The sequence below is a fragment of the Neolamprologus multifasciatus genome, chromosome 14 (assembly GCF_963576455.1).
Source record: "Neolamprologus multifasciatus chromosome 14, fNeoMul1.2, whole genome shotgun sequence".
Lineage (NCBI taxonomy): Eukaryota > Metazoa > Chordata > Actinopteri > Cichliformes > Cichlidae > Neolamprologus > Neolamprologus multifasciatus.
This window is the reverse complement of record NC_140452.1, coordinates 13,311,607-13,338,998: the sequence shown is the minus strand read 5'-3', so window position 1 is coordinate 13,338,998 and position 27,392 is coordinate 13,311,607. Positions and strand designations below refer to the sequence as shown.

The window sequence follows — 27,392 nt, the reverse complement described above, 5'->3', positions numbered from 1 at the left end:
GTGGGGTCAAATGTATAACTCTGAGTTTTATTGAGCATGAGGTTTTCGAGCTGTTTAACCTTATTTAACCAAGAAACATTGACAGTTTGTGTGAATGTTTAGCATGCATGCTCATGACCAAAAGTCCAAGATTCTGATATAAAAATTCTGCTTCGTGCATTATAATTTTCAGCCATGTGAAAAAAAGTTTTTGCAGGGCCCTACACAGTCCTGTAAAAAATGGAAGTACATCTTTAGTGTTTCCATAGCAATTGCAATGGCAGCTTGTATCATCTATAACTTCTCTATAAAAGCAGACGTTTGAATTCAAATGTGTTTTAACACAATGCCACAATCTTCCCAGGAGCGGACATCCCATCAAATTTACAATCAGACAATGTAATGCTCCAAGAATTTCCAAAATACTTAAGAGCTACATCTCAGCATCCGTAAGGCTGAGTCATCATGGTAATGTTCATGACGCCACGTTTAGAAAATGCCTGAATAAGTATGGCTTGTTTGCAAGGGTTACAAGGAGAAAGCTTTGCAACGTTGCATCTGAACACACCACAACACTTCTGGAACAATGGAACAACCAAAGCAGAGATGTGTGGCCATAATGCACAGCACCATGTTATCAGAACAAACAAATTTTAGGCACAGTAGTGGATGGGGTGACGATTTGGTCCCCCTAGTGAACCTAGGCATGGTGCAGTCATCGAGTCGACCATGAAATAGTCTAAGTATTCTTGAGTCAAATGTGAGGCCATCCCTCCAACATCTAATGCTTGGCCAAAATTGGGTCCTCAACCTGACTTTAGAGCTGCACCGAGTCCTCAGGAGAGCTGTGCATAAACAAATGCCTGTAAACCTCAATGAACTGAAGTAATGTTGTGAAGAAGAGTGGTCCAAAATCTCCCCACAGTGATCTGAGAAACCGGTAAAGAGTGTAAAAGCGTCTGAATAATGGGGTGTACGTTGTTTTTCGTGGGACTGTAAAGAGTTGCATGAAGACTCTCTTACATGAATATATATTGACGAATGACAAATATGACACATCCTTTACACATAAGTACATTTATTTAGGTTTTAATACATTAATATTGAACATGTTACATATTTGTATTGATTGCATATCACACAGCACAATTCCAATTTATTCCTGTATACCTGCTCAAGGTAAATGTAACAGATTTTCATTTAAAATATGTAATAGGAACTCTTCCTCTTGCTACGAGGAGCCCTTAGTTATTAAATATACAAGTGAAAGTGCAATATCTGAATTGGTCCAGGATCTGCATTTTGAGCAGGACTTCTCTAATGAATAAATATTGTGTGTTTCATTTTAAAAATGCGATAAATCTTTGACATTTTTTTTTCATTAATTTGCTTTTTGATGCCATTTTCTAAAAACTGTAGCTGAATACAATAAAAACAACATTGTCAGTTTACAAAAGCTTAGCATATCAATCACTGCATTTTCTATTTTCTAAATAAACTTCATTTTTTTCCCCATAGAACTATCTGAAACATAGAGTCTTGACAACACCATAACATCTCACAGCACTATGTTACAATAAAATATCTCTGTTAAAAGTTCAAAGAAAAGGAAAATAGAACAATAGCAACATAAAATTAAAGAATACAATGCATAGATTAAATCATTTAAAAATGTAAAGATATAATTTACTTAGTACAACTCTTTAACTTTTAGAGTGAACCTATGTGGATTCATTACAGTTTATCCTGACTTGAGTGACCGGCACAAATATATATATGTTTATATATATATATATATATATAGTTCTGAACATATAACATGATAAAAATGCTAAATATATCACTTTGACTTCAAAGGCAAATTTGGCTATAGTACATTATGGCATGTTTGGATAAGAAAAGGCAACACCTGGCAATAAAGCCCAAAAGCAGCTTCTATATTGGCTCCTCTGCCTTTTGAAATGTTAAGCATTTAATTTGACTCTACATAAACTTGCTTACTCCCTGGCTTCAAAAAAGAAAAGAAAAAAAATCTACGTCACTGGAGTCGGATCATTTGCTGGTTTGGAGTTTGCAGGTTTTCATTTCAACCAAAGAAAACTCAAAACTAATTCAAGAACCTTCACTTGTGGCTGAAGGTAAATTCATTAGCGACACAGGATCGCCTGCTGCTGTGTGCGGTTTCTCCATCATAACATCAAGACTAATGTAAATAGGTGACTTTCAGTTTTTGCCTTTGTCTCTCTGCCACCTAACCAGTCAATTTTATGAGAACCAATTATGTTTACAGATATAATCTTGAGTATTACTTTTGATTCTGCTTAATAAAAGTCACTGACGGGCTGAAAAGTTTGTCGCTAGAACAGCAACGACTGGGAAACGACCGTTTGAAAATGCAAATATACAAGCTGAGATAAAGAATCAGACACGTAACACTTAGTGGCAGTTTGCTGGGAAAACGAACAATAATTTAAAACAGACCTGTTACGGAAATGATAATTTGCGCTATCAAGTCACGTGATATCATAATATCAAATGTTTAGAAGGACACGATGATATGTAGAGGTAGGAGGGGCAGTGAAAGCAGTAAGTCTGTTCCTACTGACAGCATGAGAGGGCTCTTTTGGACGCTGTGCTATCTAAATCAGTCACAGTAACCTTTTAAGACACAGAAGAAAATACAAAAAGTTGTGAAACTGAGCAGGGCACAGGCTGGTTACTGGCGGCGTCTTCTGCAGGTGTTATGCAGCCTTGGTGTGAAAACAACAGTAGCGCTGAGAATATCTTTTATCCAAACCGTCTTGACCTCGTAACATTCACAGCGCCAAAAAGTGTTCAGGAAACCATAACAATAACAATTTACAGTCACTTATTTCTTCCCGACTTCTAAAGAAAAGTCAAAGTAGGAAACTGACAAGAAAGAGTTCACCGTTCTTCAAGACTGCTGGATTTGAGTATCGTATGGACCGTAGACATTTACAATATAAAACCCTTCAAGCCTGCAGTCTAAATTTACTTTGTTAGGCACAATAAATAGGCCCCTGTGGTATTAAGGTTCAGAGTGACGAATGACCCAGAACAATTCTCATGTCTGAGTGCAGGTTATGCACCAGCATAAATCTCTATTAACCACAAATAATTTATGCTGAATCTAGTAAACATCTAACTGCATCATTTTTAATAGACATTCTTAATGTATTTACAAGAAATCAAAACGCGTGTTTTCATTTTACAGCCCGATTGATCTCAAGCGCACATCTGTCCACTTAGCACGGTCGAAAAGAGTCTGATCCAGTTTTCTCTGTGGGGCTCATTTCTGCTGCCTCGATTTTTGCTTCCATTCTGTAAACACTATTTACAATTGTGAAAAATACATGACAAGAAATGATTTCACAAACTGTATGATTACAATATGTACATTCAAGAAGTAACTTTTTATGTAACATCACTCAAGGATCCGTTGAGAAAGATCTCTCTCTTTTTTTCTTGTTTTAAATCATGTCTGTCAACATAACCCATTCGCCAGATTACCTTCTTTGATTTCTCCGCAGCAGTAATCGATCACCATTACAAAAATCTTGATTGATGTGACACAGTAAACAGCTTGGTGTGAGTTTAAGTTCTTAAACAGACTGCTCTGCTGCTGCTTCTGCAGATGACCATGATGAGATGGTACTGTAGTTGACAGTATTGTCTGCAAAGATTACAACTACTGTATAGTAAACCAGAGATGTGTGTTTCAGTTTGGCTCATATGTTAAGGCAAAACGTTTGGCACTTAGTTTGTACTGACTTATTTCAGAAAATAATCCTGACGTCACCTTCAAGAACTCTGGTGGTCATTTGTCCTCAGCAGATCAGGACCGGTCAAGTCTGCTGCAGTGATCTGAGAAGTATTTTTTGAAACAGAAATGATGGTGGAACAGTGACTGCAGGTTATGTCCAAATAAGGAAAGTATCTTCAGATACATTTTTAGTCCGATGTCAGTTCTGATTGTGACGATGTCAGCAACGGGAATTTAAGTAGAAAGAACTTTTTTGTGAATCACAGTCTCTAACCTGATACCCAGCTATGCGTGGTGGTCTTCACCCCATGTGGGAAACCTTGTTGGGTCACCACTGGCTCAAAGTTGAAGTCCAATGAGTCCCCGTCCATTAGAGTGTCATGGAGGACTGTCTCCATGTCAAACTCAAACTTCTCAATGGACATGTCATCCAGGTCACTGGGCAGTTTTTCTTGATGCGAGGGTGCTGACAATCCCGGTCGACCGTATCCGTTGGTGTTAAGAGGACAGAAGCCGCCGGGCATGCCTCCCCCGCCGAGGTGGGCAGAGAGGCCATAAGGCATCTGCATCTGGCTTTTGGCTGTCGGTAAACGTGTGGCGCCCCCGCTGTAGTTCAAGGACATGAGCAAACGGCCATTCATAGCCGATGATGTGGCTGAGGCTGGGCTGTGCACATTGTGGGGATGAGTGTGAGGGAGACCATGTGGATGACTGCTTCCTCCTCCCATGAGTTTGGCTGCATGCTGGCTGCTGTTGTATGGTGGCAGCATACAGCCTCCGCTGGACTGAGACACAACAGTGTCCACTGATGGCATTAGCTCTCCGTGCTGGTCCGTATCTGATGTCAACAGTTCCTTCAGAAGCCCTGCGGTGCTGCAGTACTGGCTCATACTGGGCCCGAAGCTGGATTTATTCTCTGACAGTGTCTGCAGTGGCATAGATGACAGGCTGTTCATTCCTGCTTGGCCATACACACACTTGTGGTATTCCTGCTGAGACTGGGAAGCCATGCTGGGCGAGCTGTAAGAGGGGTACCCAGGGCTCGGCTGCATCATGGGAGAAGGGGAGGACTGGGAGGAGCCAGGGGTTGTCGCCCCTCCTCCAACCTGAGAGTTATTTGGAGAGAGCAAGTTCAGGTTGTCCAGGAGGTTCTCCATGACATTCTCAGAACTGTGTCCCAGAGAGCCTGTCATCTCTGTGAGACTGGGCAGCGTGCCTGTCATCTTGGCCCCGGGGGCTCCGGGGTAGCCCATATGCACGTCTGCCTCTCCAAGGTCATCCTCAGGCACAAAGGGCGAGAGGCGACCGCTAAGAGTGCTGGCGTTGGAGCTGGTCCGAGGCCTGAAGCTGTTCCATGCATCATAGTCATCATTGCTGTGGGAGTTGGGGCTGCCAGGCCACTTGGAGTAGGAGCCTGGGCTGTCTGCACCTCCATCAGGGCCGCCCTGCAGGGACAGCTGAGGGGAGACAGGAAGACTGTCAGTGAACCAGTAATATTATGCATGCCAGCGACGTCAGTTTAAGTTTGTAAGTGAGGCAGAAACCATTGAAAATTAAACACAGGGCTGACTATTACTAAGCTTTTCTTCCACTGTCCATATATTGTAATATAAGAACAAAGTTAAAGACAAGAAGAATGTGACTACTTTTCAATCAATAGCATTTTTTTTTTCATGTTAATCTGCTTCAATTAACCTTTATTTAAACTATGGCAGATTAACACATTATCTCAAGGTACTGTACACATTGCATACACAGTGAGTAAACAAGTATTGAAAAAAAATCAATAAAATCTAGTATGTAAATCAATAAAGAATTCTTTCTGACCACGCAAGCACGAGTTACCTTTTTCTTTGCTGCTCTTCCTCTGCTCTTGGTGAACTTGCTGTTGTTGTCCATGGAGGCTGCCCTGCGTCGCGGGGACTTGCCGCTCTTCCCGCCCTCCGGGTTTAGCATCCACCATGAGCTCTTGCCCGTCCCCTCATTCTGCACTCGAACAAAGCGGCTGTGGAGGGATAGGTTGTGTCTAATGGAGTTCTGGAGCAGAAGGGAGAAAGAGAAAAGCTGGGTGAGCAGCGGACAAACAGAGGGTTTTAAGCATGCCCTTTTCCGACAACACCTCAGATCTGATTCATCATACAAGTGCAAATCCATCTGTACAGGTGGTCCTTTGTAAAAACACGCTCAGCTTTACAGCCGACTTACGAGGAGAAAGCGGAGATTTTAATGTCACTCAACAATCTAATGCCGCTCGCTATTCAAAAAACACATGTGCACAAGCAAACAGACAATAGATGTCAGTAAGTTTACTCCATGAGCAATATCCTAAACAGAGCGGGGATTAAACTGCAGACACTCTTTTCTCCAAATTCACTGTAGGTGTGGGCTTTCCCAAAAACAGAAGGGCCTATTGTAAAATGCTATTATACCACATTCCTCCTAACTATGTGTCTTGTTTAAACCAGTTCAAAATCAAAGGGAGGAAATAGACTAATCTTTCCTCCTTACAGACACACTTATGGTGCGCTGTAACGTTGCTTAGTGACACCACCAGTGGAAAAACTAATTTTTGTGCAGGAAGCTAGTGAAGCGTTGTTAAAACAGAGCAAACAAAAGAGCGAGAATATTGAACAAATGTCTGCTAAGCACGGCGCAGAGAGTAAGACAGCACGTCGCCCCTGCTTTATGGGAAGTTGGACGTGCACTGGGACGCTTGGCTCTTCAACATCGCAGAGTTAATTTGCTGTTCAGCCCGTAATGATTTTAAAACTCTACATCAGCCTAAACTGTCACTGAAGTGACCATTTAACCTCAAATGATAATTTATAGTCTCAAGGCTTTGCATCATTTTCTGTCCAGGTCTTAACATGAAGTAATGAGCCTTGTCCAGACATTACTGTGCATGCGTAAAGCTTGTTGTTTTGGAAGAAAAGCTAAAACTCCCGGCACACACACACGGCTTAGCATGCATGGTGTCTAACGTCATCAAGGCTGTTCCTGCTGTGAGTCACCGCTTCACATCTGGTTCACAGTCTGCCCTCTGCTCTGCCTTCACCTCCGCTTCTCCTCATTTCTACCATCCCTTTAGAGTCTGGACACTAAAATCTACACCCAGTATAATTTATTCCACAGTTTTCATTGCTAGTGACTTTTATTTCTTTAAAATAAGAGATACAGGACTTTCTCAGCTTTGAAATTTATCTGTTGGAAAAATACTGGGGTGATGACTGCAGGACTAAATATTGATACAGTCTAGAGGATTTGCAGTATTTGTAGGCAGTCAACCTCAGTCTTCTCATTGTCAATCTACACAGTTGCTTATTTTAGGTTTTTCATTTCATGCATTTTCATCTGCTTTGCTACTATTGCTGGTTTCTTTCAGCATACTATCACTATCAATGATCCCTGTTGCAAAGCAGCATGTAGTACCTGCTTACTATTGTTTCAGTGGTACGTGTCCTTTGCTCTCTACAGCCTCAGCATCACGTGTTGGATTGCAATTGAGCATAGTCACGTGTAAAAATGATAAGTGTAAGCATGTGACACTTTTTAGAGTGACAGCCGGCTAATTTGACCCATTTTCATGTATATTTAGACAGTGCAGGAAACACACAATAGTCTTTATCTGTTGTTAAAAAGTTCAAAGACTAAAGGTTTGTGGTCATTTTGGCGAAAGCTGAGATGCTTGCAAGAAACAAACTGAAACAAAAAGAATGATCAAACGCTGAGATGGTAATACGGGTCAACCTCTGAAGCCCAGACTGAGTTCATCCTCGTGAAATTGCAAAGTCATAATTTGATTATTTTCTCAAACCGTTAGAGCCATAAAATACATTATTCCCCCATCACAGCTGGACTCGCTTCATTATGAAGTGATTATTTTTTAAATAACATAAATGTCGCTGGATATGTTAATTGGATTTCAGAAAAAACACGCCATATTTTATTTCCCTGTCCTTTATTTTCCTTCAACATCTTCTGTTCCGTGTCACACTTTTCCTTCTTTCCCCTCCTCACTGGAGGACTTGAGCCTGTAGAGCACATGTGGGCCTGCATGAACACTGGTGCTTCACAATGAATGTAATTACCTCTGAATCAAATGACCCAACTGCTTCAGCCAATAGTTGTGGTTTAGTTTGCACGATCTGAGGTACGTGACAGCCCTTCCATGATTCTCCAAGTAAATGCTTTTCTCCCCCTCCTCCCCCTCCTGCACATCGGTAGCTATGACAAAACGCAAGGAGTAAAGTCTGGTCATGAGCCTCTCTTTCCCATGACAGCGACGAGTGCTGCTGATTTCAGCTCTGCTGGGACAAGGAATGAACGCAATGTGTGCATCGACGCCGGGATGTCCTGTTGCAGCCCTATATCATCCCGGTGACAGAAAGTCACAGCTAAAGTCTCTTACTTTAGTGACCCAGGTTTCTGCTTTGTCAAATGTCACGGTTAGAACGCAGGGTGTAATAATCCAAAACATTTTAAAACCCAGTTTAAAAATATTGATGCAAGGCAGGGAGTACCAGCAAAGGGTCATAAAAGCTGCTCTGATGGTAAATGCCAGAACTCGGCAGAACTTGGTGTGCCGTGTGGGGAGTGTGGCTGAGTGCGTCTGGTGGGGCCAGTGGAAAAGCCTCGTCTCACACTGTGTTCGTGTGTGTGTGCGCGAGTGCGCGTGCGAGAGAGTGCCAGCTCATGTTTTTAGTGGAATGGCAGTAGGACAAACAGCAGCACAGTATGGTTTTGATTTTGTAGCTCACTCCAGTGATATATTGGTTTTAAACACACGCTATTGGGAACAAACAGACACGCACACAGAAATGCAGATGTACAAATGGAAATCCCTTTGCTCTCATAATTATGAAGCATTTCTTCTTTAAGACCAGGCAAGCATTATTTCTTTCCTGTTAATATCTTTTTAATTAAAAGTATGCGGGTTTTTTTTAGGTGTGTGTGTCCATGTGTGTGTGTAGGGGAGGGGTGGCTGTGGGGTCCTCTGACTGAATGTGACACTGGTTTATCTCTGGCTGCAGTACACAGGAATCTAAACATTCCAGCTAATCACTGTGTGCAAAGTTCAATTGTAATCACAGCCAACTTGTTAGTATCTCTTAGGAAACAGTAAAGGCAGGATTCCCAGCCAGGCAGCCATCACAATCAACATTCCTCAGCAAGGTTACAAAACCCATAATTTCGCAGAAGTGAACTCTTGATTACTGTCGCTGGAGGACGGTCCTATCTTATGTTGCATGAAAATTTGACATAACACTTTGTCATTTCAAAAGCAGAACATTCCGTTTCTTGCCACACACACACAAAAAAACCCACCATCTGCACTGACAATGCTAACACATTAACATGTGCTTGAAATTATTATACAGTTAACGAGAGCGGAAATCTTCTTTGCAGTGAGTAATCATAAATGTTGACTAAAATACACATGCGCGCGCACACTGTAGCCTTCTCTCCGTTGTTCCCGAGCTCGCCGTGAGGAGCACCACCTCCGTTCACGGTCAACACAGCACAGCCGTACTGGCAAAACACAAGGAAGTGACCACATGAAAGAGGACTGTGACAGGAAGCGGAGCTGACTTCCTGTCTCACAGGAAACATGGCGGTCAGTAAGCAGAGAAAAAGGCATGGAATGCGAAGTCGTGAGCCAAGTGGACACCGCAAAAATCGCCTCCCCAAAACCCGCTGCCAAAAGAGTTTATGTTTGACGACAGGCGATAATCCCTGATGTCTGATGTCACACCGCAGTCATTAAATGAAAGCAAAGTTCACGTTGTCGCGTGACTGCTGAAGCCGAATTACATGACTGAATATGTCACGACTCGGCAAGAGGCTGCAGCGTGGCTGTCTGGGCGGTTTGAGTCCAGGAGAATGTGTTTTGAATGTAGGCTGTTAAGAAATGCAGAAAGAGGAGCTGTGTGACAGAGTGGGCTTGGATCAGTAAAGAACACACTGTGCTGATTTAAAAACTCCTTCTCTGGCAGCACTACTGAAAGGCCACACTGTTCGGTACATCACCCTCTCTTTGCTTCTGTCCTCAATGTCCTCTTCCTCTCGCCTTGTCTGCTCTTTCCTACTTTCATCTCTTCTTTTCCAGCATTCTCTCCCCTCTTTATCTTGTTTCCATTCATCTGCTCTTTTGTTCCCTACCTATCCTATTCTCAGCCTGCTTGCTTACCTCTCCTTCTACTTGCAAACTGCAGCCAAGTACCTGCAAAAATCTAAACACGGTGCCACACAGGTGTTTCAAATTGACCAAGGTGCTGGAAGCTCTCCGTGTCGTTCAAATGTCAACTTGTCTAATGAAAAAATCCCCAGAAGAGCGCAACACCACCTACATGCAGTGCTGCTTTGAATAATGTAAACCCGCAAGTGAAACCTCAGCTGCAAAGGCCATATAGCTACACGTATAAAGTGCAACATTGCTCCCACCTCACTGACTGAAAGCGTGCAGCATCTATGATCTCACACGCCAGCAGCTATAGCTTCACACACATTTACCAGAGATACGGAACACATGAAAGTGAAAATGTGGTTTCCATGCACTATTTCCACTGAACTCATTAGAGAAACGGTGCTGTCCTTGCCGTGCATTTTCACCTTTCGTTACGCAATTTTCAGCCTTAAGAGGAGCTCTTCACTGTAAGTAGCTATTGTATGTGTAATGTCTGCACCTGTGCGTGACACGACAACCTATAGAGTATGCGCACCATTTCAAACCACCAAGATAAGTAGCCCTAAAAGCTGCAGCTGGGTCACGTCTGGAGCCTTGTGCTGAGTCTGGCAAAGGGCGAGAAATATGGTCAAGACAGAAAATGTGTAAACCAGCTATTAGCCTAACACCAGCTTAGCATGTCTGCCCGCTTAACAACAGGATGGGGTTGAGAACACAGCTCTAGGTGAGGTGATGGGTCAACAAACCGAATGAACTCTCGCTTGCTGCGATGAAGTCATCTAAATATATACTTGCGATAACTTTCTCCACTCTGTCAGACACACTTAGCACTCTTTCGTCCAGAGTCTGACTCATTTGTTTTGTTTTTTTGTTTTGTTTCTGGGTTCTCTTGTTTTGTCTTTGGATGGTTGGGGTGGCATCTAATACCTGGGGAGATTTCTACACTAGTTGTAACTGATCAGTGTTTCCTTATGTGCATATAAAAGCCACATTCCCTACAAAAGGCTTTTCCAAAAGTATCTCAAATATTGTCACAAATTTCCAAACAATGCAAGGATTTTACATCTTCACAATCACTTTTTTTTAACTGTTAAAATATCAGAAAATAAATTACTAAGGTTATATTTTGCCCCATCTAGTGTTATGCAATTCAGTGATCTTGATCATTATCATTGAAAAATACTTTTAAGTGTTTAAAAACTGGGTTGCTATAGCTCACCTTGCTGAGCAGGAGACCTGTGAACTGAGGACTAGACTTTTCACTGCAGGGGCCAATCATCAAACCGATAAATGCTCGTTTTGGGTTGCTCAACCTTATCCTCACAGTCAAAGTAGAGCATGGAGACGGAACAAAATGAAAATGGAGAGTCAGACATCAGTATCTGTGGTAAAGAGTGGTCTCGCAGCATCTGGAAATAGTTTCGATTTCTAAAACTATAAACACTAGAGCAATATCTGCCGCAAGATAATTTTTCCCACCATTCCAAAGGGGGATGTTACCATCCTATGAGTACAAGAAACAAAACCTGCAGTCCCCAAAATGACCCACTTAGCATCGAATGCCTGTGTCTTCCTTTTCAGCCACGTCTCTCCTAAGAATTGGGCTCATAGCTCATCATCTATGTCTTTGCATATTATCAAGACATTTAGTTGTATGTAATACTTTGTGGTTGTTTTGGTGCTCTGTTAAGGTGCTGAATAGTTTACACCATTGGATTTATTTAGGATTTAGTTCTAAACCAAGTCAGCTATTACTCCTTGAACCTAAAATTTTGGAGGCTCCTTCTTAAGTCTTCTCGTTTAAGGTCTAACAAACATAGTGAATGAGTTTCATTCCAGCTATTACATGCATATTAAGACCATTCTTTACATCAAGATGATAAAAACGCGATAATATTTTTGCCCAAATTGTCAAGCTACTTCCAATGAATTTGTTTGTCTCTGTCTTACACACATGTGCAACAATAAACCAATACAAACTCACACTGCCACATTCGCAGAGCAATCTGACCAGACCGTGATGACTTCATGTATTTGCAGTTTGATATGTTATCTTCAGCACCAATATTGAATTGACCAGTGATAATCACTGACCTATTTACTAAAGTCAATAAAGCGATGATTATAAAAGGCAGTGGAAATAAAAGGCAGGGCACAGGAAATGTAAAGCCTTAGAACTGGGTTCATTATTTATAGCATCTTTTTTAAAAAAAAAAAAAAAAAACATATTCTAAGGAAAAGGAAATAATTGTTGCCATTTATTTTGCATAGCAACAAGTGGCACGGCACAACGCCTTAGGTCAAACTGGCTAAGGAATAAGGAAAGCACAAACGTGTTACTGTTGGTAGCGATATAAAAGGAAATCTATCTTGCCACAATTCAGTTAAAAAAAAAAGAGTCTCATATTAAAAATGGAAATTGACCCCAGGATAAGGTTCTAGCTAGAAATAGGTTCTTTTTTGCCCTCTCCCAACATCCTACCCCCTTCCTAGTCTTCTATTCCTCCCTTGTCCTTTTCACTTGCTCCCCAGGGACATCATGCATGCATGCTACTTGCCACAGCTGATCGCAGACTCATGTTGCAGCAAGAACAGTCCCTTGCTCACCCGTTGACGTCAACTTTCAATAAATCAATTTGGCAAAGAGAGCTGAGTGAGAAGGCCAATAGACAGAGCACTCAGTGTGCAGCTCCTCAAATTCACTTTAGAGTTCTATGAGTCCAAGTAGCACTCTATGTCTTCCAGGAAAGTACCTCTTCAAAATGGTCATTGTCAGATGCTGACTTATATGAACGTCGTAAAGTGGAGAAGGAAAGGCAGAAAACGCGAGTCACGCAGGAGAAAATCTGTCTGCAAATGTATTTACTGACGGCCTTTTGGCAGGATCGCCTTTTCTCAATCCTCTGCGAGCAATCTTAATGCAACCACCCCCCCCCCTCCCTTCGCCCAGACACACACACGCACACTGATACACACACACACGCACACTGATACACACACACATATACAGAGCTTGGAAGCCCGAGTGGATGGTTAAGTTGAAGGTTGATCGATCTCAGACGCTGTAGACAAATGATAAATAGCCTGTGAGTGGTTTTGTGCATTGGGGCAGAAACAGCAAAGCTACTGACACTCGAGGATCTTTCATCACCGTCTGATAGTGTGAGACAAGTGGCGAGTGAGATGAGTGGCAGAGTGGCTATTAGTGAACTTCCTGCTGCATTGTATCCGCACAGGATGCGCTGGCCAGTCCTGATACTGATTCTTCTGGTTTATATGCAAAACACCGCAAAATGAGACCCTGGTAGGTACAAAAGCAAGGGACCAGCTGGAGAAAACAGTGGGTTCAAGAGCCACAACTTCCTAATCACAACTTTCCCGTCTGACTGCACAAAACAAGAGGAAAAAGGAAAGAGTGGAGCCTTATCCAGGTAGGCTTTTCCAACAGGATCACAATGGTGGATAAAACTCTTACTGCACATTTAAGAAGCAGTTCCCCACTTAGGATTTGCTTTCATCATGGAGCCAAACACACATAGCTTGGTGAGAGAATAACATATCATCTATCATTTCCTCTACTTTGGACAGGCCTCATATTTGGACAAATTACTCCAAAGAAAACTTTGCGGAATATGCGAGTGAGTGACCAAACTTTAAACTATATACTCAAACAATCGAACGAGCACAGTCAAGCATGCAGAAATCCAACATAAATCTTGGCAGCAACACTTGATGGGGGTCTTAGTGACATTTATGGGCATAAGACACTTTGAAAATAATGACGCAGCAAAAAGAGCAACGGCAGCTTTCTGTTTACATGTTGTGCTCTCTCTTGTGCTCGTTAATTTCTTGACTCAGGCTTGTGCAGCATGCTGCTCATGTGTATAGACAGGGACTAGGTTGTGCTGGCTAAGCTTACCATGCTAAAATATGTGCATGTGTTGCTATGTGCAACACAATGCGAGTCTGTAAATGCACAAAGCAGTGTCTGTGGAGCGAGGATATTTTTTGCCTCTGATCGGCACAACTACTGGGCTGGGCTGCTGCCTGCTCTGCCTGGATAAAGATGCAGTGTGTGGACCACTGCTGGGTGCCTGTTTGGTGACCTGCCTCCATGGGCCTGGCCCACCACTGGATTGACAGGGGGTGGGGGAAGTGTTTTGGGGGTTATATTTATATGCTTCTTACCCCAGTTCAAACTAGCAAACACAGGGATATCCCAAAGCTATTTTATGGCTTCCAGTGGAAAATCTCTATTCAGTGACATAGTTGAGAGGATTTCTCATTACCACAGGTCTCCTTAGTGCTGCATAATCAGACTGTAAAGCACTGATACATTTCTAAAATGTCTTTAAGAAAATGACTGCATACAAATACATTGGACTGGAGTCTCCGCTCAGAAGATTTAGCAATATGTGGAAGAAGAAAAAAGAAAAAGAAAAAGCTACATCTGCTAAAATTCAAACATCAGCAGAAAATCTGAGAAAAAAAATGACCGCCCACACTGTCTGAACACTGTCTCTTCTCAAAAGTAACCTTCTGAAGCAGCAGGGAGATTCCTGTTACGCACTAAAAATGTCACCAAAATTAAAGGACATCACTTGGAGGTTAATACTTCAAGAGTGCAAAAGAGAGCATAATGTCAGCACTGTTACTGTGGGAAATCACTGCTACCATCTTAGGCTGAAACTAAAGTCACAGTAGCGGTCTTTTAAACTTTTTCTTAGATCTCTTTCCATCGTCGAGAAAATGTAGTTGCTGTACCGAACACATAGCTGGCTACAGTTCGTTAACATGTTTTTAACTGATCACAGTTTAACGGTGAAAAACGCAGGTCCTGAAAGCTTTTCTTGTTTTAGCTTTATACACAAAATCTAAAAAAAACAAACAAAAAAACAAAATGCACATCAATCAGACTCTGTACATCTGTAATGCACTTACCTGTTTTCTAGTTCTAAAATTGGCATGATTCACGAGTGACTGTTTTCAGAGAAAGGAAATTGCTAAAGAAACCTTAAAAGATGCGCTGGAACAGTTATTCTTTTTGTCACAAAGTGGGTTTTAATGGACTCACTTTAAAAAGGAAATTACAGTGACACATATGAAAAAAAAAAACATATAAACATACAGTATGCAAATGGAGCAGGAATGCAAAAACTGTAACAATGCAACTTAAAGAAGACACCAAAGCAGACAAATATTTTCATGGTTATCTTAAAAGTTATTTCCATCTTTTCTGAAAATTAAACCAGAGAGACCACTAAAAGACATACACTGTATACTTTCAATTTCAGCGTCTTCTTATGCTATATAAAAGCATTGTGAAGACAGCAGAGGTAACCACAGATAGAGTTAAAGAACGAGAGTTTGTGAAGGGCTCTGTTTTCTCATGAGCTATAAAGTGAAACTAGACTGATGTGTCCCACACTGTTCGGTACAGCGAGAGATGGCAAGTATGACATTAAGTCAGCCTAGACTGACCTCAGTCACGCCGATCATTAAAAAGCTGGCATCGGTACAGGTCAGGGCAAGTCTCATTTCAACATTTATACTGTGTCTATTATTATATTAAGTCTAAACCACAACGAACCACGACATTTAAGTATTTGAAAAGAACATGTAAAAAGTTTGTGTTGAAGGATAATCAGCAATAACACTGACTCACTTCCAAGCACTGAGCAGTGCGGAAGAAAGGAGAAAAATGAAGGAAACGCTGGAAGAGGAAGAAGCCACTGAATCTGGCGTCATTCTCAGTGTTGCTTCCTCTCCTGATGACATCACTATCCGTGTTGCATACCTTGTAGTGCTTTCAAACCACCCACTTCCTGTCAGTCTCAGGCTGAAGTTTGCACCTCTTAAAAAGGAAGGTTAGCAGAGATAAGAGTTTCTAGAAAAAAAGATTATTTTTCCATAGTTACGGCAGCCAGCTGACATAATATCCTTGCTGCCTTTTATTACTTTAAGTTTATGCAACAATACATTAATCACTTTTTCTGAGAGTCTAATGTTTGCACAAAGCAGATTGTGCAATTCAGACTTTTTAGAGTGATGGGGAAATTAATAACTGCCTAAGACATGTATGCCAAACAATTAGTATTAAAGCGTCAATATTAGCACGGCGCAAAATATCACAAAAGCAGCTCGATGGTGAAAGACGACAAAGAAAGGATTCTCTCTTTTGATTCGTAGAGCATCGTAACATTTCCCACCGTTTTCCCAATGGCTCCCTCTTTAACACAACAAAAACGCTTCTGAATTGCTAACAAATGCCGGCGTTGTAAACAGACCATTTTCTTTTCAATGAAATCTTGCTTGTCAATCACATCAACCACAGTATGAATGAATCACTGAGAGTAGAATGTGTCGACATGTCATTACACATCAAATTGGCCCGACTTACATGGCAAAATTTCCCAGAATCCAACACAGCAACCCTGAAAGTTGAGCCGCACTAAAAGGCAGAGATGTTACCCGCAGACTGCACAGCAATATTCACCTCCACCAAAAAAAAAAGCAAAAAAAACACTCTGATGTTTATTTTGAGCAGACGTACGACGCGCTATTTATACAGGCAGTTACAGGAGAAACGTATTTTGCACCTCTCGCATAAGCCAACAATGACAAACTGATATCCTTCTTTGGTAGGGTTTGGTTGGTACATTTCAGGTTTTAATCCAGTTCCAATTAAGGTCAAGTAACCACTGCCCTACCCACTGCACCCATAAGCACTTGATCAGACAAAGGCCTTTCTATACAAAACAGACAAAATGTTGCAACACCAATGCAAATCTAAAGGGAACACTCCCAAAGACAGTTCAGTTATAGGTGTGTGCACTTTGGCCTTGAAATAACCTATGTTCCTATGACAAAGAAGCGGGAAACCTGCCTTCAGATGTACAGTCATAACAGCACTTCTGATTTTAGTGTAGATTTTAATTTCCACCCATGTCAGCCAGCTGTACAGTTCCAACGAGTGTTCATGTATGTGACAGAAAGCCAAAATGGATGTGTGATGGTGTGATAATACCAGTCCAGCCTGACAGGCACCGTGCATAATCGCTTCAGGGCAGGAATTGCACAACAATGTGGGTCTGGGTAATGCCTGTGGTTTGGGGCCCTCAGCAGTGAGCCTTCCCATTAAAGTGTTGCTCTGTTCACTCCTTGTGTGTCTGTAGCTAGTTCACACTCATATAAAAGCTATGAGAAACTGACGGGATGCGAAATTTGCAAGTGTGAAGAAGCACCGTGGGTTTTCACTTCTTATTTCTACGGTGAAATTTTTTTAATCCACACCACAGTTCCTCTTCTCACACCATAAAACAATGCTGAGGTCTTAATGGTAACCCCACAGAAGATTTTTTTCAATTTTCCTGACTGATGAGAAGTTGTGAAAAGAAGAGGGGGAAAAAAGATCACGTGGTTTTGTCTTGCTACTACCAAACCCATAATCTTAAAAACAAAACATTCTGACTCATCCTAAATGACTGTTTACCTGACAACGGCACTGGATGTCAACTTCATATTTTCAACTCTAGCGTAAAGCAACCTGCGTAGGCGCCACTCCTCCGTAAGGCTGAATGAAGCTCTAGTATTTACTGGTATCTTTTGTATATCACTTCTATTTACTCACAGTTACTGGACACTACAATCACTGAGTGATCTCTCTCCTGAATGATCTGGTCCTCAGCCAGCAAAAGAACTGACAAAACAAAACTCTGGCAGGAGTGCTGCGGAGCTCTGTCATGACAGTGTCTGAGGCGGTGGAAACAGCCGTGTACACATTTGGCATGATTTGTTTGAAATCACGACATGAAAGGGGCACTTTATGGGGTTTTCCAGTTTCCTTTCCAGCGAGATAAAGGCTCTGTAAGTAACTTAGCAATAAGTTACCAGTTGTGGTCCTGGCTACATCACTAACTGAGGACAAAAACATTATTTCCAACTGGTGTAGGTGTACATTCACATTCAAAATAAATAAAATGCATTGAGGAAGGATTCTTTTTTCTCAGGTTTTTCAGTATAATTTCTCATTATAGGCTCATTCCTGGCTGCATAGTTTTTGCCAGACCCTCTGGAACATCTTGCCAACCCCAAGCACTTAAAAATGTTGCTTTTTTCTGCTTTACAGAGAGCTGCAAACTGTAAAGCCTGTTGGACTGAGACAGACAGACGTGAATGCAGAGAGAAGCTCCACGTGGGATCAATTGTTGATACTCATGTGAGGTTAAAAGGATGTGATGCGATAGAAACAGAATGACTTAACTCCTAAATAAAAACACACGTGCTCCACACGCAGATTTAAACATCCAAAAATCATTTGACAGCAACGTTGCACCACATTGCTTGTTATTGCAGTCTGGTGACCCCTCAATATCACAAAGTGTTTCTTAGTAACAATAAAAGACAACAGAGGGTAATGCTAACGCCGGGTCTCAGAAGTAAACAAATATGGAGGAGGACAGAAGGAAAACACGGCATTGTGAAACAATGTGTGGAACTACTAGTTTCACGCTGTTGCTCAATCAAGTTTGAGAGGATGAGCACAGTTACATCACATCATGTGTATCACGCTGCTATACTACGCACAGCCAAAACCACCTCAACAAGTGGATCTACTTACGTCAACCGAAAAGGACAAACGTTTGCTGCCTCTTTGAAATGTGATAAATGTCATTCTTTTTCAGGATTAGATATTCTAAACAGTCTTCAGTTTCACCAGTGTCACCTTTGAATCTTGGAGGACAATTTGAATTGACAAAATGGGCAATTAAAGGGTCAAATGACTGATATGTTAACTGATAACAGGTATAATTACTGCAGTCCTAGGCAGAGATGGTTAAAGACTAACAGGTAGCAATCATCAATACTCACAGCTACTTTTTAACACCCCTGGTGCGCCAGCTATGGTGATTCACTACTTCAAAGCACTAAGCGATACAAAAAGTGAAGGGGAGAGGCGGTCGTAAGTGGATACTGGATTAAAATCAGCTGGGGAGAAAAGGAAAGGCAGAGTATCGCGCCACAATAAAAAAGATATAAAAGCCTGCACTGGAATGTTCCCTGTGTCAGCCTGTCTGTCTGCCATCATGTCTGCGCATCTGCCAGCAGCAGGGCTTTAATTATGAGGCCCAGGTTATGTGCGCACACACAGTAGACTAACGTCCCACATATCTCTAACACAGTGCCTCACAGTTCCGCTGACTAACCAGTGGCACCAGACTTTGGCCTGCGGCTCCCTGATTCCAGTAAATGTCTTGTTATGCAACTCCTAACAAGTATCACCCAGACTGAACTTAGAGCATTCTGGGTCCTCTGCTGTGTTTTCTCTCCCTTTTCTTAATTTTCCCCTAAAGACAGTAAGCAGTTAGCTCCTTGGGGGTTTGCCATGGCAGGGCTCGGGTAGTGGGGTGGGAGATGGAAGTTAGTAACCCTTCAAAACACCAAGTGTGGCCCGCTTTGTGCTGAGGCAGAAAACCAGGAATGGAGAGGCAGGCGGCGCAGTCAGGAAATGGGGAGGAGGGTGAGGAGAGCTCCTTCAGCTCTATGCCTGAGAAACACAGCTGCCCCTCATGTCTTGGGGCAGTGCCAAGGTTGGACTCCCTGATTGCCTCAGGGGGGTGAGAAGTGTGTGGGTGTGTGTGTGTGTGTGTGTGTGTGTGTGTGTGTGTGTGTGTGTGTGTGTGTGTGTGTGTGTGTGTGTGTGTGTGTGTGTGTGTGTGTGTGTGTGCATGTGTGTGTTTGTTTCCAACCAGCAAACACAGGAGGACTGCTGTTTTATCCAGCTATCTGTCCTACTAATACACATTCAGACCCAGAGAAACAAACCGCCTGTGACTGGTGATAAAGCACCACCAGCTTTCTGCTCACTCAGCTAGAATACCTAAATTCTCTGCTTCTTCCTTTCTTTAAGCCACACTCCTGGTAAATCCATTTTAGATAGCAAGCAGCAATCTGATTCAGCTCTGCATCATCTGCAAAAGTTAAGACCATTAAAAAAGGGTGCAATGTGACTCTAAATCCTCGTACTGATCAATTAAACTTAAAGGCGTTATATACTGCAAACTAAAAGACATTTCTGAGACCAGTAATCCGTTTCTTTTAAGAACTCAGCTTTGGGTTAAACCGTTTCTAGCAATGAGCTGGAGCTCATATTATACTGGAATAAAACACACTCACACACACTAGCAATTTGAGTGCAGAGCAGTTTTTACTACAGTCGTATCATGACTGCTGAAACACAAGATAATATCAGATTTCATTCATATCGTTATATCTCATATATTCTACATCACACTGTAGTTCAAGCTCCAGTAATTTTAACTGAAAGGCTCCATAATATACTTGATCTGTTCAGGTGCTTTCAACAGCATTATGTTTCATTTACGTATTCAACTTATGAGATTAAACTAATAATTTAAAGATTAGCCAATACAAGTTTGCAAAGGTAACAGATAATAACTAGAATTAAAAGAACTGCACCTATACAAAGCAAAAAAAACCAAGAAGTAGAGCTTTCCAAGATAATTCTTGGATCCTTTTGATATATGCCGTTGTTTATGTCAACAATTTAAAAGAAGTATAGAGAACCAGGTGTCACTGTTAATGGTTCCACGTGTTCCAGAGAGTTTCTTTTTTTGTCTTGATATTTTTGAGGTTCATTTTGCTGCAGAATATGTTTTTCTGATGGAAAAAACAAAAGTGAGAAAGTTTATTTTATCAAACTGGGCTATTTGAAGTTTCACAGTCTACATTATTCTTTACTCTAAACAGGTCCATGGGATCCATGACTCTTGATTACTTAACTACTACACAACCTGTGTGGTGCTAACCTTGCTTACTGTGAGACTAAGACGGTAAGAGGGATTGGAGTCAACAGGTGCATTTACATGGTAATGACCCTCGTGTCGCTCGCTGTACAATCTGCTCGGACCTACGTGTTTGTCTGCTTCAGCACAGTTTGCTTTGAGACCCGTGGGAGTGTTTACCAGCGTAGGCTGAGGAATTTCAGGTCAAGAGAGCATCGAGCACAGAGAACACCCATGGCCAAATTGATCTGGTAACTGACATCAAAGCGTACCTGAGCCATCCAGCTCCATCAGTGAAAAGCAAATATTTATCCTGTAGTGACGTACTTATAGTAGAGAAATACACAAAAGAACAGACTTTTGGCATATATGCAAGTGTCTGCATACATAATGTTTATAATATTGGCTACCTAATGCATGCATATGTTTGTGTGCGTGCAGCAATATGAAATCCTGATTGTAATGCTTATAGTGACTTAAGGAGCATGATTTTTTTTTAAGTTAGGCAGTCTGCTGGAGAACTGGACATATTAGGAAAAAAATAAGCAGTTCTGCAGAGAGGTTTGGTGATGCATCATTTGTGCCATCTGTTCGTCTTCCTGTTGGATGGCATCCTGTGCCAGGGCCAATGTCCAGTCCACTCTGAGAGCTTCTCCAAGCTGGTCCCACCTGGCACAACTGTCCTCGAAATTCACACTGTCACAGACGGCCTGAGAAGTGTGGAGGCTGTCATGACTCAGTTCAGACACGACCAACTGTGTAGGATCAGCAGCGCTGAGAATCAAGCTCAGCCTCAAACAATTAAGAGTAGATAGCTCTAATCACAGAGACGTGCTTCAACCAGTTCACTTTAGGGGAGCCACGTCACCTGAAAGATCAGCAACATTGAGGAATAATCTTTAACAGGTTCTGAGACACTGATCCAAAGGTAAATTACAACTAATATTTTAAGGTGTTGAGCAGTCACTGCTTCCTAGAAACAAAGAACTCGGGTTTTGCTTTTGTTGTTGAAATCTATCTACGTCAGAGGCCATGAAAAAGCTTAGTCAACCAGTGTTTCAACCCACAAGCTGCAGAATATGTTCTTATTCTGAGTGTTTTAATGTTATCATGAAACCTCAAAGGATAAAAATCAACAGTTATTTGGCAGCGCTGTAGTCATCAGACTGACCGATATGCTCTCATCCAATATAGCCTCTCATTGTTTCGACAATTGCTGGTATCATTCTCCAAGGATACAAGTGCTACATCAATAGCCATTCAGGATTAATCTATTCTTTTTGGTAGGGGGAGGAACAGGAACAGGCTACCTGAGAGAAGCAGAATGGTCTGAACACACCTAACTGTAACCTAATCGAGATGGCCACATCTACTTTACAAATGCTAACAATTGTAACTCAGCAGCAAATTATGGCCACGTTTTGTTCAAATGAATGGCCACAAGTTGTGTGGAGACTTTGCAAATAGCTTGCATTTCACAGCTCAACGACTAATGAGGCATATTACCCAAAGCAGTATCTTAAAAGCTCTGCCTCAAGATTTTATGCAAACTTTCGTGCTTAACACTTAAGTGTTAACATGTGAGAACATCAGTGTTTGGTCTCTCGTGTAGTCAGAAAAGAAAAAATGCAATTTAGCACCACTGACACGAGGCCGATTAGAGCTATTCCCTAATAGCTTTTGTGCTGATATAGCTCTATTGTCAAAACTCATAATTATAGACAGGTGCGCTGGTTGACTCAAACTTTTTATGGTTATTTATTATTCGTTAAAACCAATGGGCAGATTGGTTTTCCCCTGTGATGAATCAGTTGTTTAAAGACTAGGCACAGTTTTAGCTGCAAAGTTGTTCTCTGATTAACTACAGTCCAATATTTAGCTTAAGCGCTTTTGTTTGTATGTCTACAGACCTTCTGGAATGAAATCTGCCACACAATTTACATATTTTCATACTTCCAACAGGTCATTTCACCCATTGGCAGATAATACATAGAAGGACTGAAGATAACAAAGCCTGGTCTCAGAAAAAAGACATTTTGCACATTTTAAAAGGGAACAGCGATAATAAATAATGATAATAAATAGATTAAGTAGATTAAAAGATGATTCTGTGTAAAAATAAAATTAAAAAATAAACAAAAAACCCCCCCAAAATGCATGACTCTCAGACGCTATATTTAAACATCATCATCTTTGGCACAGATACTTTCTCTCTATCCCACCTCATGAGTGTGGTTGCTTTGGAGAGACAATGTGTGACGGCCCCCCTGTGTGGAAGTGAGAGGAGAGCTTTATGAATAACTCCCCTCGCAGCCATGAATGGCACTTTGCTTTCCCACAGTATTACTCAGTTTACACCCCCACCATGGCAGGATAAGCCGTGAGCCCAAGCGGTGGCTGAGCCGCCAGTCACACGCAAAAATGTCACACGCTAAATGCAAGCAATAAAAGTGAGAACGTTGATTTTTTATTTATTTTTTTGGTTTAGTTTTATTAATGAAGTGACAAGGACGTATTAAGACTGTGTCACTGCGACTCTGCTGCAGTCTCTAACACTCAGTCACTTGTCATATCCAGTCTCTGCTACGCAACTTCTTAATTACACTACAATACAGTGCTTTGCTCTAAGAAAAAGGGTGCATTTTATGGTCACTGGAGTACTAGTACTAATGATGACGCACACATAACTGGATGACCAGTCTGCTCATCCAGTTTTTAAAAAAATGTGTTTATTGATAATTTGACTTAACATGACTAACACCATGTGGGTGTTTCTGCTTCGAGGTTTCAGCTTACCACACACTGCCTACAGATTCTTGACTTGATTATTTCTTTTAATTTCCATAAAAATGCAGCATTCGGATTTTTGTTTTACAAACAAACTACAGAGTATTAAGGATGACTAGCATCCCTTGCTCATTGGGAAAACATGCTTAAAAGCATGGTAAACACAGAGGAAATTCAAGCAACCTCTTTCACAAACACACTGACACACTGCACTCAAAAGTTTCATTTGTTGTCTCACCGATAAAAAACACACATTTTATGTTAAAAGCACCTTGCCTACAAATCACAACAAAGCCAGAGAGCAGCACAAAGCTGGAACCTTTTAGAGTATGAAGGCATACAAAGAAGAAATGAAGGGGAAAAATGGCTTCTGGGACAATATCACCACCCTAGCAACACATCTGTCCAGTGCCTGCTTTGTTTACTGGGGGATATTTCACTACACTGAAGGGGTTTTTCCACTCTCATTTAATTTGTCTTCACAGGACTACACTTGACAGCCTAACATGAGTTTGCGTCCTTTCTGCAAACACTAAAGTCAGATGAATGGATGAATACGCAGAAGGCGTATTCATCCAGAAGGCGTTTATTGTGGTAGTTTTTGGCAAAAGTATGCAGGTCGCGTGTGAATGATTAATTAGGGAAAAATATCTGTCTACAAGTCTGATTCAGTGCAAAGTAAAGAAAAAAAAAAAAGAAATTCTCTCTAGCCTTTGTGACTGATCTGAATGTGTCATCTCTCAGCACATGACTCAAACATGGGATCCTGCTGACACGGGAACACAAAAAACAAAAGCTTTAAATTTCATCGGCAGCCCAGACAGCCTACAACACTACAACAGAGGCCACTGCGTGGCTACAGGCTCAATATGATTTCCTGCTGTGAGAGTAGACTGTCATTAATTTATTGTCAGACACCAATGAAACTATGCGTCTCCAAAGAGAGGTTTACGCCCTTCAATAGTGTTCAGTGGGAGGGCCTGTCCCACCACATCAGAAATTTTAAGTCCCCTCTTGCGTAATGTTTGGGACAGTTCCTAGGACACATGAATGCTGGTATCTCCTTACAACACAGATGTATAAATAAAGCTTCATTCAGTGCTCCCGCACTCTGTTATGGAAAACTGTGATTTAGCCTTAAAAAAAAGAAAACTGAAAGAGTAGATCTTTCTAAATGATTTTAAGTCACAACTCAAACATTTTCTGACGGAAGCATTAATTTGGGGACAAGAAATATTCCGTTTAGTTAGGATATTCATATAAATCATCAAGTCAGATTACTGCTTAAAGTTACGGTGACATAAAACGGTCGTTAAGTGGATGGATAACAATGGAAGAGGACATGTGAGCATGAATGGGACTAACTTAGCAGCTACGCAACTCTTTGTGCATGCTTTTTGTCAATCCCAGGGAAAAGTATGCATAGGGAGCAAATTGTGTATTAGCATAAGTCTCTGCAGATGATGATAACCCTCGAAATGATGATGGATGATAAAAAATAAACAACCCTGACCAAATGCATTATACAGTCACAATAAACCGACTATTGAACACCACAGACAAGCCAGAAATCCCTGGAGGGGTATTACAGTGATACCACAGGAGATAAAAACATAGCATAAAGCACAATGAAGTCCCTGTGAACCCACTGTTAAGTACCCACAGACACACCAAAACTCCCCAATGAATAACTTTTTTATTTTTCCTTTTATACAAGAAGTACCACAAGCAAGTGCTTTATCAGACACACCCGCGCGCGCGCGCGCGCGCACACACACACACACACACACACAGAGTTAAGAATAAGAAGACAAGTAGTTACCTTCCATCCTGCAGAGCTGTTGCTGTCTCCTTTGTCCTTGAAATAAGGCACACTCTTCACCATCCAGTCATAAATCTGAGAGAGAGTTAGTCGGTTCTCGGGAGAACTTTCGATAGCTTTGGTTATGAGGTCTGCATATGACATATTCCCCCATGCGTTTCGCCGGGAGGAGCTGCTCTTCCTCTGGGCAGCGGCAGCAGCGGCGGCCGCGGCCGCTGAGGACGACGAGCCGACCGGGGTGGAGAGCAGAGGCACCTGCTGCTGCTGCTGATGCGGGAGTTGCGGGTTCGGGTGCTGCTGCTGCGGATGCTGCTGATGTTGCTGCTGCTGCTGTGGAGCTTGCTGGTGGACGCAGTTCTCCTGACACTGGAAATCAGTGCACAGGATGATGGGTTTCTGCTCTGTGAAGTCCTCGGTCTCCTCCAGCAAGCTCAGGTTGTTGATGAACTCGGTGTTGTTGGCGGGTTCCTGCTTGACAGATGGGACTGGTGAAGAGGTGTTGGAGTCGCCCGGGTTGATAAACTCCGGCCGGGGCAATGGCCAAGTGCACGACCGGGGCCGCGACAGCGGTTCAAAATCCGGGTCGATTTCCACCAGGTGTGGCTGCTGAGGCGCTTCCGCCATGGTCGAAAGGTGGGTGAGAAAAGTGTTACAATGTCATGTAATTGTGACGAACCTGTCGCTTCTCAAAAGCAGCAACTTCGCCTCGGAGACGTGAGCGAACGCAAGATAAAACTGACCGGGAAAAGAGTGCTCCGCTTGGGCGCAGGAAACAACACTGAAAGTTACATCCCAAGTCGATAAAAAATTAAAAATAAATGTAAAAAATCAGCTGATTAAAAGAATGATTCTAAAACGTCTTTCAAGTAAAGTAAAGTCGAGTACGCGGTCACAGTGTGTTGACCCGCTGGTTTGTTTTTGTCCAGTCCTACAGACACTCCGTATGCTCCTCGTACAGCCTGTTGACTCTGTTGTACGTACAGCTTGTGAGGACTTACTGGAAGTATCATTTGTCAGCTGACACCGCCCACATTTGACTGACAGCCGAAAAGCACCAATAAACTGCATCGAAAGACTCAATGAAAAAAGTAAACCTGTGGATAGCAAATGTGGAAGATTTCCCTGTTTACGTTTTTTAAAAAAAGATTTCTACAGAAAAATTATATCCATTGCTTTTCCCTAAATATCCTGTATTTAGGTCAAAACTTAGCAACCCTAAATCATTCATTATTTACGATTAAATAAAAGCAATGGTAACTAAATATTCTGTTAGTATTGAAAGCAGACTATAGACTCTGTAAGAGTAATTGTAGCGTGTGTAGTAACATACAGACAGAATCTACACTGGCGCACCATCAGGGCGTCTTTATAACCTGGGGTCATTTTTGGTTCACACTAAAACTGGACGATGCCAATTTTTAAGCACTGAACTGGAAATATCGCGCTCTGCGGGCTGTGTGGCAGCCTGTTGCTCGGGAAACGTGATTAGAGAAAATGAATGGATTCCGCATCCGCAAGTTTTAGATCCAAAAGTCACACAGTGAGTCAGGAAGCAGACCTCAAAAATCCACGAGGACGGTCACGTTAGTCGAACATTACTGAGAATCCGTGGGTAGATTTTAAATGTGCTGTGTGTGCAAGCTGTGATAACAAGGAGCAGGGGAATTACTTACCTAATGCATTTTCGTATTTTGGCACATATCGCAGCTACTTTTACTTTCGTGTACTTTAAATTCAATATGTGCATATACTAGCATATAAATAGTATATAAATGGCTGCACTGATGACTAAAACAGGGCTAATTTTAATGCTTGTCGGCTACAGGCGGTACTTTTGTTTGCTCAAGCTCCTCCTAAACTTTACTATTAACCAAAAAAAGATTCCATAATTCATTTGATACTTATGCCTCCCTGGATGACCTGGTAATAAGCTAGATTTGTCACAGAATCTGCGCTGTGTACACATTGTATAGTTTTAATTATCATTTTATGAGCAAAAATGCTAATAAAAATAAGGTCTTTATAAAATGT

General features: G+C 41.8%; 1 protein-coding gene across 1 annotated transcript; it reads right to left on the bottom strand.

Annotated features, from left to right (window-relative positions):
• Window positions 1–1,040: 1,040 nt before the first annotated feature.
• On the bottom strand, window positions 1,041–26,354 carry foxo1a (forkhead box O1 a). The gene is made up of 3 exons (XM_085131384.1): window positions 25,362–26,354; window positions 5,609–5,800; window positions 1,041–5,220 (listed from the first exon to the last, which is right to left on the bottom strand). Exons 1-3 carry the CDS (start codon window positions 25,983–25,985, stop codon window positions 4,033–4,035), a joined length of 2,004 nt encoding a protein of 667 aa, XP_084987510.1. The 5' UTR covers window positions 25,986–26,354; the 3' UTR covers window positions 1,041–4,032.
• Window positions 26,355–27,392: the final 1,038 nt, after the last annotated feature.

What these genes read in the sequence shown, in the direction of transcription:
- foxo1a (XM_085131384.1), bottom strand. Translation starts at nt 25,985, where the DNA reads ATGGCGGAAGCGCCTCAGCAGCCACACCTGGTGGAAATCGACCCGGAT. An exon ending in ACAGCTCTGCAGGATGGAAG is followed by an intron (nt 5,801 to 25,361) that starts GTAACTACTTGT and finishes CTTCTGCTCCAG; the next exon opens with AACTCCATTAGACACAACCT. An exon ending in GAAGAGCAGCAAAGAAAAAG is followed by an intron (nt 5,221 to 5,608) that starts GTAACTCGTGCT and finishes GTCTCCCCTCAG; the next exon opens with CTGTCCCTGCAGGGCGGCCC.